This window comes from Corvus brachyrhynchos, unplaced genomic scaffold, assembly GCF_000691975.1.
Source record: "Corvus brachyrhynchos isolate BGI_N302 unplaced genomic scaffold, ASM69197v1 scaffold83, whole genome shotgun sequence".
Lineage (NCBI taxonomy): Eukaryota > Metazoa > Chordata > Aves > Passeriformes > Corvidae > Corvus > Corvus brachyrhynchos.
Genome location: NW_008238464.1, coordinates 7,924,534 through 7,935,935, shown reverse-complemented (window position 1 = coordinate 7,935,935; position 11,402 = coordinate 7,924,534). Strand labels below are relative to the sequence as shown.

Genomic DNA, 11,402 nt, shown 5'->3' with positions numbered 1-11,402 from the left:
TCAGCTTCTCTGCCTTTTACTATTGGGGTCATGACAGGCTTAACCTCAGGCAGACTACCAAAGACCCAAAAAATAGGGCTTGTTATTTTGGGCTTGGTGCCACGCTAACCTGGTTATAGAGCTATCCAGCTGGCACACATCTGGCTGGGGCTGCACAGTGCTGGTCAGAGCAGCTTATTAACAACGTGTTGCAGCCAATGTGCCCACCCAGTCTGTGCCATTCCCAGCAGGGCAGGCATGGCTCCAGGGACTGGGAGGGCTGCTGGTCCTGGTGTGGAGAGGGATCTGCCAGGGGTGAGGGCCACTCTGCCACTGCTGCTTTACTTCTATCTGGAACCTTGCATCCTCCACCCCTTTGCCCCTGCAGGCCACATGACAGGTCTGGCACAACAATTCTACCCTGCTGATGGGCAGGGGCTGCCCGTGATAGGAAAAGCTGGATTTGCAGACACCTTGAAAATGTAAAGGTGGGTGCTGCCACTGTAGTTCAGATCCTTGTTCCATTTCACATCAGCATGGATAATGGTGATTCTTTAGCTCTAAAACAGCAGCTGGAATACTCCTACCTCCTGTAAAACTGCCATCTACCAGATGTACAGGACAACTGCCCCATTGATGGAGGCAGCTCTGCTCACGTAGAAAATCGCTGTGCATTCAAAAAAGGGGTGATCAACCACGTTGTACTTGATCACTGTCACAATGCTAACCTGTACCTGCAGGATGATGCTCCAAGACGAAGACTGAAGATCTATCTGGCAAATGGTGACAGTTTAAGTGTAAGAGTGTCCAACCCATCAGCTAATGGAAAACACATCTGTGATTTATCAAGACTAGAATTTCAGCTGAAAATGCAGACTTGAAATATTAGTATGAATATAGTCCAATAAATAAATCCCTAGGCATTTTATCAGATGTGTTGTATATAAATTCCTAAGAATTTTTCACTTCCTGGAATTTATAGAATTTTCTGGTTGGACATCTTAGAGTAGGAAGAATTGCTTGACCTCAGGAACTACCATTTAAGTAAGTGCTTCTCTACATCATGCATATACTTTTTGCTTGGTTCTTCTTACACTGTGTACCTACTTGACTTTCATAATTTTTATTTTTGGTACTGATTTTTAGAAAATATTTGTATTATACTGTATGTCAAATATAAAGTAGAATAAACTCAGGTTCTAAGCTACATAGCTAATATTACTGACACTTGATTCAACTCCCAACACCTTTTAGAAACAATGAGAATAAAATTAAAGAAACAAATCTCCACTTCTCCTCCCCATACAAGACCTGCCAAAACTGCAGACACTAAGAAGTTTGTGGTTGCCACAGGAGAGCACAAGTATCTTTGGTGAGATTGAGCTGCCAGCTAGCACTTACAAAAAGCGCTTGACCTTTCAGTGACATCGAAAGGAGAACTCTACTAATACATGGTATTTCCTCTGTAGTAAGGTTACATCCTGCCTTTGAAGCGAAAGAAACTCAGACAAACTTATCTTTCTCCTTTAGCTCACAGTTTTAGCTGGCAAGAAGAAATGTAATTAAGACTACACAAATTAGTTTTGCGTTCAGCTTCAAGTACTTGGTTATTTCCCTTGTGGAACACTGCTCAGATCAGTGATGGAGCCAGGGCACTTGTCCTCAGTGTCAAATATGTGTCTCCCCTGATTGCACTTCAGTCAGTTGAGGCTAATTCCTACTGCTTTGGAAATGGTTATCAAGTCCTGTATGTGCAGCTCCATCTCAAGGAAACAAAGAGAAGTTACTCAGTAACACTTTTTGGTAAGAGAGATGATGCCCAGCTTTCATTCTCATACCACAGGTAACAGTCATTATCCTTTCTGGGGGGTGGGGTACGATGTGAGTGTGGCAAAGCTTTCAAATTGGGTATTAATAATGTTCATAACAGAGCCAAGTAGATAGCTCTTTTATAATTCATTGCAGTGTATTAAAAAAATTTTACAGCCAGATATGCTTTTAAAATAAACCATCTGCCTTAAACCAGAGTTCTTTTGATCCTTGCCTGTGAACAACTAGGCACCAATATGAGACAGGAAACTCTGGGAAAGGAAGGAGAGGTGTGAAATGTCTGGGAGTCATTAAGCAGTGCAGCAGAAATGTAGTTACCAGTTGCCAGGAATAGTAAATCCTGCTTACACAAGACTCTTTTTTTCCCCCCCCTTTTCCCTGATTCAGCTGGGTCTCAAGGATTTCCTGCTCTGTGAATCTGCATTCCCCAGTCCAGCAGCAGCAGCAAAAGGGATGCTCCCAGGGTACCACCTTCCACTCCTGCCTCTTATGCTTCAGCCTAATTGCTGCACAGCACTGTCCAGCACAGGAAGATGCCACTTCCATTCCTTTTTGTCCCTGTAGGACACCCACAACACTGCTCCATCCCCAGGCTACCTGACCCCAAACATGGCATCCAGGACTTCCACCCCCTGCAACATTAAGAAATTAATTTTAGCTGTACCTTGACAGGAAGTCATATTTGGGATTTAGGGGCAAATAACAACAGCAACAACAAAAAACCACAAAACACCCCAAACTTAAAAAATCACTTATTAGAGCGGCAGAGAAGGTATGGGATTTTTTGTCACAAAGCCCCCTAAAAGCACAATTTAAAAGAATTTCACCAGGTTAGTAACCAGCCTGGAGAAAATAGATCAGGGTTTGAATACACTAGTGGGAAGTTGCAGCATGTGTCACATGTAATGGCACAGCAAGGGAGGAGTGGTCCAGCTACTTCACCCTCTGCTGCTGCTGCCCCACATTCCCAAACTAGGGGACATAAAGGACATACTGCACTGGCTGTGTCAGCATGGAAACACAAACTGGGCAGTTCTGTGCCGGGGGAAGGTGGTTTTTCACTGGCTGGGAGAGAGTGGCAGTACACAAAACAGGTGGAGGTGTGTGCAAGGCTGTAGTTCAGAGTGTGTGCTACTGATAACAGCTGTACTGTAGGTCGGCTCTAGTGCGGGGGACAGCAAGGAATCCTTTTCCATCTAGGTGTGTTTTGTGCTCAGGACTTATTTCCATGTGTTGTGAGGCAGCTCTTTTGGATGTATTACATTTGTAAATCGGAATGCCAAGAAGCTCCGTAGTGATTTGTAACTTGGATATAAAGACGAAGGTGAGGTTCAATTTCAGACTGCAGGAGGATGAGAGTTTGTTAAAGCAGTGAAATACACTGTATTACAGAGTGTCTTTTGCTAGCTTACAGAACGAGAGCCTGATCAAGCATCAGGATTTGATCAGTAAGATACAAGACTAGCAATCAGGAAAGTTCAAAGGGTGTGAAAGTATTTGGCTCTTGAAGCCAAGCAACATCTCATCTTAATCTAATACGTATCCCAAATGAAAGCCTTCTTCCTTCACTGTTAGAAGTTTGGACTAGATTTTATTTGGAATCGGGGGATTGTTAAAAATATTAAAGACTGTAACTACGTAAGAAGTAGTGTAACACTTCCCTTTCCCTCTTGCAGTGCTGCTAATTTTAACTACTCAGTCAGAAGTACTCTGTATCAAAACACGGCCTGAATCTGTACTGACTTGTATTTCTGCCAAAACTCTGCAAATGGTTTTGAAAAACAAAATAGGAAAGGAGCTACACTGAGGGGGAATTAGGGCAAAAACATCTGCATCAGCCAGAAAGAAATAAACTGAAAGTTCATACAAAACTGAGAGTCAAAGAGATAATGAGGAAGATGGTGAGAATAACTGGTTAGTGAATTCCATATGACATTCACAGTGGTGCTATTGAGTTACATCTGGAAGATAGAAAGAAAACTTTGTTTTGGACAGCCATTTCCAGAACCAAGATAACAGTAAGACAAAGCAACATCTAAAACAATGTTCGCTTGATGAAAGCCTTGAAAATTCTAGACTTGGACAAAAGGCCCAAGTATGAACAGTCCTTCAATACTACTGCCCTTGCCAGACAAAAAGCTCGTGAGACTTTAACTGCAGGTGTTTAAAACCCAGCAGTCTTTTCAGGAATTGCAAAGCACAGCTTAATGGCTCAGCACTGTTGTCAGCAGAATCTGAGACTTGGTAACTCAGGCCTGAGGAGGGTTTGTGAGCTCTGCTAGGCTTCTCCAACCACCTCAGCTGGTCTAGCACAGCAACCCCAAGGAAGTCTTCTGTATTTTAACAGCAAGATATTTAAAAACAAGGCCTCAGCATCATCAACAGGTACATGTGCCTGCCCACGGCAGGGGATTGGACGTAAATGACTTTTAAAGTCACTTCTAACCCAGGCCGTTCTATGATTCTGTGATACAGAAAGATGCAGCCACACCTGGCAGAACTCATTCTGTGCTTGACAATTCTTTACTTACCAGTTCAGCACAGAAGTGCAGCTGGATCTGCTGAGCTCATTACTTTTGTAACTTCATTGCTCATATGTATCTCAAATTACAGGACAAACTGAAAACCAGAAAATTCCAAGTAAGCATGAGAAAATATTTTTCCTGTGAGTGTGGTATGGGCTCTCAACAGCAGCATACACTTGGGTATGTATTCACCAGCCTCAACCACATGGGGATTCTGTGATTCCCTATTTCATGTTCTATTGAAAATTTATGGGATAATTAAAAAAAAAGACTTTAGATGGCCTTTGCTGTAAGTAAATACATTGTCTCGAAGAACACCTGCAAAAGTGCCATCCTGGAATTCTTATCCTTATTTGATGTTTTAAAATTGAGACACCTCAGCTCTTACCTGAGTCATACTCTGTCACAGAGTTCTACTTTTGCAACATTAACTGTAGATGAAGACACACCCAGGGGACACACAGAGTGCATCTACATCTTACGGCCCTCACTGGTCTTCTCCACTTAAATCATAATTTACCAGTTGATTTAATGGGGCCTGACAACAGATACAGACCTTGGAATCTGTCTATCAGCACGTGGCTGAACACACAGGCACACAAGTGCTTTTTAAAATAAAGCTGCAAGTTCTCCCTTTGAATTTGAAGTACAATGTCTTCCAAGGTATTTTTAGGTGAAAACATGTGAGAGCAAGTGAATGAAAACCAAATGTACACAGATTTTATAAATCTTGCCTTATGAACAGAGTATAAATCTTACCATGCTAAAATTATGTACCTAACATTACACCCTCATATGCCAATTTAGTTGCACCCCAAGCGAGCCCTCTAGGGATCAGTTTACGGCCATGAAGGGAAGATGGCAGCGCTTACTATGAGTTGCTTTGATTTATTTGAAAAAATACAAGAAAGCATGTGGAGCAAACTCAGCAAATACTAAGATCCCCAAACCCAAATTCTACAGCAAATGAGAGTCGCTGTCTTGTGCCAGTTCAATGGCAATGGCACACGCTCCTCTGGGCACTACACCAGCAAATTAAACCATCTAAAAACAGGGCCTGGGTGCAGTCGTCCAAGCACAAGCAAGTGGTTAATATGCATGCCAGAGATCTCATCTCAGGTGACACTCAGCTTTCACTAATGGTCTTTTTTCTTTTGTCTCCAGAAGGCACTGAGGAGTTTTGCTGGTCTGGCCAACTATCTGCAAAAGAATTGGTCAATTTTCCTGTCAGTGCTACTTTCAACCTGAATACACTGTGAGCATCTTGTGTGTAGTGAACCACGTGGAGTGTAAAGGCTATTTCAAACACTGACTTCCCTGCAGTCAGTAGCATTTTGCTTAAAAATGTTTGAATGAGACTATACATATTTTATTTTTTATTTATAAACAGGCAATATTTTAACCCGGTATTTTTTGAGCTGAAGGCTGATATGACTGTCATACACCAAATATCCAGTTTGTGTTTCTGTAATTCAGTCAAGGACAACTTGTTGGGCTGTTTCCATTTGCTTTCATATACTGACAAAGAGAAATTCCACAGCAGCACTGAGAAAGATTATGAGAATTGTGACATATAACTTATTTAACGCTTTCTTGACTTGCCGCTAAATAATAACATCTGAACAAAATATTCAGATACAATGTAATATGTTTATTTTTTTTTTAAAATCCAATTTGTAAAGGTCCCTTTTTAAACAAAACAAGAACAAAAAAAATCAACACAATTCAGAGGGCTTATCTCATTTATCATATTCTTCCCCACTCTTCACTTATAACACAAGCAGCAACTTATAGTATTAGTGCTCATATAGTGCACTTATATGAATTTTGATTTGTGTATTAAGCATTAAATACAATGTATTTTCCGTGAGCATAGCCCAAAGAGTACACAACATTACATTTTCAAAGCATATGTTAAAAAAAAAAAGACAATAAATGTATATCCAAGACAGTCAAACTCAAATATTTTGACTTGGCAAATTCTATAACGAGTAACAGCAATTTTCAACTGCGTACAAAGCAGAACAGTGCCAACATGCCTCCAGTCTGCGAGCTATGGTAAAATATCAAGCACACACATAAAGGAGAGAAGCCAAAGAAACCCACCACAGAGCTAACCTGAGGCACACCCAACTGCGACCAAACAAAGGCAGCCCACTTCCCCACTCTGTAATGCAAAGAGCCCAACAACAACAGAAAGCACTTCTACGCTACAGAAAGTGAAACAGCAACTTCTTCCAAATTTGTCTCTGCATTTTTAAACAAACTTGTTTGTAAAATTTAAAGATGAACATCTAATTATACCAAACAAATGTACAAACTATAAAGTCAGAGAAGCTCCAGAAGATTGCCACTTTCAACCTTGCATAGTGAGAGCTGGCATTGATATTGCTACCATAGCTTCAGCAGAAGATACGGAAAAGAAAAATCTTTACCTCTAAGTGATGCACATACGTAACATTTTCTTCACAAAATTCAGTTAAACTTAATAAAAGGGAAACAGCTCTAAAAAGGGAAAGATAGTGTTCACAAGCTTAGGAAAAAAATACAAAACCGGAACATTCCATAATAAAAAAATGAAAACAATAAACATTCCATCATGACAGCACCTATTTTATCACTAAATAAGCCCCATACATGCAACAAACTACAACTATTGTATAAGGCCGTCAAATTAAAGGTTTAGTTTTCATATAAACAAAGTGTAAAAATAGCAACAAGTTGCAATCTTCAAATTTAATGCTATGTGAGGATTCTGTCCCCCTAGTATCATTTGGTAGCAATTTCAATATGCATTTGATATAAATGTCATTCACCTAGGAACCGTGGTACAAATACATTGTGCCTAGGACAGTATTGTCATATCTCTGCTCGACCTTGACAGAATTGGAATGCTCAACAACACTACTGAGTTCGGGGATGCTCTCAGCAGTATCCCCAAAACCATGATAGTGTCCATAGTGCAAAGTATCTCCAGGGTCTTCCACCCATGAGGGCCGGTTAGAAACACAGCTACTCGGGCTTCCATTCAGGTGGAGAGATCCACACATATCGGTGGAATTACTCATGGCTTTTTCCGGTTCCTCGGTGCCGTTACTGGCATGAATTCGATGCCTACTGGGAGAAGTTACTCCAGGAATGACTCCGTTAGGTGTTAATGCTAAGCACTCCTCACGCCTGGCATCCATCCCACTGAGCTGTTGTGCGGCGGTGAAATCCAAATGTCCATTGATGGCACATCCATTTGTCAGTGCATTCAATATGGAGCTACTGCTATTCATATCTGCATTAAGAAATACACCTGTCACCAACAATTAAGAATAGATTGAAATACATCAAAATGTCTCCACTATACTTCACTTACTTAAAAAATGTTTCCATACACAACTTCGAAAATAAATCTATCCTTTCTTTATAACAATGCAGGTAGTTCCAAGTAATGAGATCTGACCAGTAAGTTTGTGGCATGGATTCTTATGTTGAAAATGCAACTATCTATCTACATCTGTTCTGAAAATATGCCTATGTTAGTCTTTGCAAAGACAATGTGAAATTCTCCGATTTTTCTTTTTTTTTCATTTAACTGTATGAAATAAGTGCAGCAGACAACATTCTGGGCAGTGTATTCAAGGGTGGAATAAAAGGCATCTTTCCACCTTAACTGTAATGCCCTCTTGGGATGGAAGATTATGTACATACAAGAAGTGAGTATCTGTGAGAGGGTGAAGAGTTGGTTTTTTTTTTATTTTTCAGCTGTGATTTAACTGTGGCTTTTTTTTCTTTTTAGTTGTAACTCTCACAGTACAGTATGCACTGAAGTAAGTCAAACAGAGAAATGGTACATTGGGGTGCTAATATAAAATGTTTTTAAGTTCCTTTATTCAGAAAGTACTTCAATGTACCTAGCAGCTTGCTAGATAACATACTGGGCAGGTTTGTATTTAATTCTACATTTATAATAGCATGTGTACAATCCACATGCAAAATGCCATACAATAGCAACAGCAGAGTACACAGAAGACTAAAAAATACTAGTAGTAGGAAACAAAATTCTAAAAATGTGCATGCAAAAATCACTGACAACTGTTTTGAAGTAATTTCCCCTTTGACGTTAGTAATTAGTACAATAGGTTTTGTTTCCATGAACAGATTTCATCAGTCTGTCTGAAATGCATGTTTTTGCAGTGGTACTCAAAAGTACTAGCACAAAAAATGCATGATATGTTCCACCTTAAAAATATAATTTATGTCTATATTGGTAAAGATGAGCAAGGCAAACATAGCAACTACAGAGCTATGTGGTGACATTTAAAGATTTTACATTCTGTGATTATCCTTGGATACATGCACATATGTTTATGTCTCCATGAACGCATAAACCCATGTGCAAAACAGGATTGCATTTACTGCATGTATACAAATTAATTCAGTTAATTTAGTCTGTTGGCAACTTCCCACATTTGTAAAACACTGGGTTCCCATTTAAGTGACACGTAATGAGTACCACTGTCTGACAAGGAAAAATCTGGAGTTTTGGTTCTCTCTCAGTCTTTTGCATGGCTATTATTTGAAATACAAATTACAGCACTGATACTCCACAGACACCAATAGGTAACACAAGAAATGTGTCCAATTTGTAACTCCCTGGAAGTACTAACTGGAGTTTCCTGTTTAGTCCCTACATCAGTTAAAATAACCACATCAGCTAAACTCACTAACCATGAATTCTCATTAAAAGTGGAAAAAAACCCCCACAAACCCATCAAGACTTCAAAGTTAATACTTCAGTGATGAAAACGCACAGGAGTTTCATATTGTGTTTATTAACTGAAAAGTGCAAAATTTTAACTGTTTAAAAATAAACCCTTATAGGCTGGTTTTGCCAAATCAAATTTAATAAATCTGGCACTTCTATTAGTTAATATGCAAAAGTAGGTAACGAATAGTTCTAGTGATAATTATAGAATGTTATCATTGGTTAAAAATGAGCACCTATAGTAATAGAGTAATAGAGTATATTTATGAAAAAAAATAATTTTTCATAAGTAAGAACACTTAGTAATTATCACTGGAAAATATCATAGTCTACTTCTAAAGTATTGATTATATATATGCATATATATTTATTCCTAATATATTAAAATCTATTAATTATTATTCCCTTTGTTGAATTGGATCTGTGGTACAAAGCATAAACATACTTCTGGCAGAAAAAAATTGATAAATAGGAAATTCATTTCTGAATGTAGTAACGCACTATTGTAGTAACACCATGTCTTAACCTACAAAGTGCAAAAAAAGCTGACCCCAGACAGTTTAAATCAAACTCTATACACATCCTGGGGTTACCAAAAGCATCTTGATTAAGCAGCCCTTAAAAAATCTAGAGCATTAATATTGACCAATCCTAGCAACATTTTTGACTGTTTCATGATGATTGGTACAAAACACAAAATCTGTTTTCCAAGGTACACTAGTTCCAAATAGTAAGATTAAAACTGTGATGTCTAATCTTCAATTTACATTAAAAAATCCCGTAGCAGGATCCTGCACTTATGTCATTGTGTCTGAACAAATTCTGAACACAGGATATATGTCCAGACTATTCTCTAGTATTTGTTGCACTGTTTTGAATATAGTTTTGTCACAACACGTTATTTTCAAAGCTAGGATGTTTCCCTATCAAGTCTTCTTACTATCTACTCAATCAAAATTAAATGAATAATTTAACTTATTTCTGAACTTCCTTTAACCCAAAATTATAGTAACTAGAAGCAAGGCACAACGTAATACAAGCCTCAGGTTAAAAGTGAACAGCCATCATGGACTTCTGTTTACCTGAAATATTAAGAAATGACTAATAAACTTCTCTTTCACCATTACAATACATTGCATGAAACAGCTAATTTTCAATACCTACTAAACCCCCAATATAATGGGTGTTAACAGCAATACAATAGTTTTCAAGACTCCAGACAACAATGTGCAAAAATAAAGGACTAAGTTTTATACTTAAATTAAAAATAAAACGCATATTGATTCTTGCAACGACAAGGAGTTTGCATTGCAGAAACAGTGTATATTTCAATTTCTTTTGGTCCAACAGAAGTACTCTCCTGTTGTTTGGTGTCTTCAACCATTTGAATGTTGTTGTAGTTAACAGGAAACTGTCCACTCCCACCTGATACAACAGCAAACTCTCTATCAACGTGCATATTGTCAGCATCGTCCTCAACTCCTCCATTCAGCATGGGTATTAAGCCATCGAAACTGTAAGCTGACAAAAAGAGAGTCATGTTTAGCCATTAGTTCCCACTTGAAAACTCAGCCAACAAAAAGATGAGTACTTCCATTATTAAAGCAAAAGAGAGAATTACCAGGGTACCTATTAGACTTTGCACCCACATATCAAAGCTCCTAGTCTGATGTACAAATAGGTTAATAAATAGAAATTTAAGTTACTCATATTTAGGCTTTACAGGTGATGTGCCCAACTCACATTTGTCTACTGTAAGTCTAAACTGCTCTCTTTTTCACTCCCAAGGGTCAGGTCCCAGTAACCCACCCCTATCCATACCAGACTGCTCCAGGGATCTCTTCATAGAGCTGAACAAGCAGATCTGTCTTCTGAGAGAAGCTGACAAGTGGTTAGACTGCTGGAGGGAATGCTTTAATAAGCACAATGGGCTTGACTTCACTACTGCTTCTTGTATCTACCCAGAGCACTGCTCCAGTATCATCCCAGCAGGCCCTGCCCGGCTCTCACGCTGACATTAACACGCTTTCCTACACACACTCGTAATATTATGTTATAAATGCCTGCTTTGGTGGACTGCAATTCAGCTCCCATTACCTTGGGCACAACCAAAATTTTCATAAACCACTCATTTTTAAAGAACCTTAAGCTCTGAAGTGTTCCAGGGCCAAAGAGATCACTGAGGGCCTAAATCACATCAGGGCCCTTGGATCAGCAGGCTTCAAATTACCCTAAACCAGGAAGGGAAAGACATTTTCTTTTAGTTACCTAGACGAGTATGAAAGTGCAGTTTCATTTTGGTCACTTCCATG

The 11,402-nt window shown here is 39.1% G+C and overlaps 1 protein-coding gene across 5 annotated transcripts in view; it reads right to left on the bottom strand.

The window, feature by feature from the left end:
* Positions 1-5,964: 5,964 nt before the first annotated feature.
* Positions 5,965-11,402, bottom strand: part of ANKRD10 (ankyrin repeat domain 10) — a 31,307-nt gene continuing 25,869 nt past the window's right edge. For 4 of the 5 annotated variants that reach the window (XM_017736984.1, XM_017736986.1, XM_017736985.1 and 1 more), the window contains 2 exons: positions 10,516-10,611; positions 5,965-7,635 (listed from right to left, as the gene is read on the bottom strand). In XM_017736984.1, the coding sequence (XP_017592473.1) occupies positions 7,151-7,635; positions 10,516-10,611 (581 nt within the window). In that variant the 3' untranslated portion in view covers positions 5,965-7,150. The remainder of the gene's footprint in view (positions 7,636-10,515; positions 10,612-11,402) is intronic. The other variant, XM_008635870.2, reaches the window with a different exon arrangement.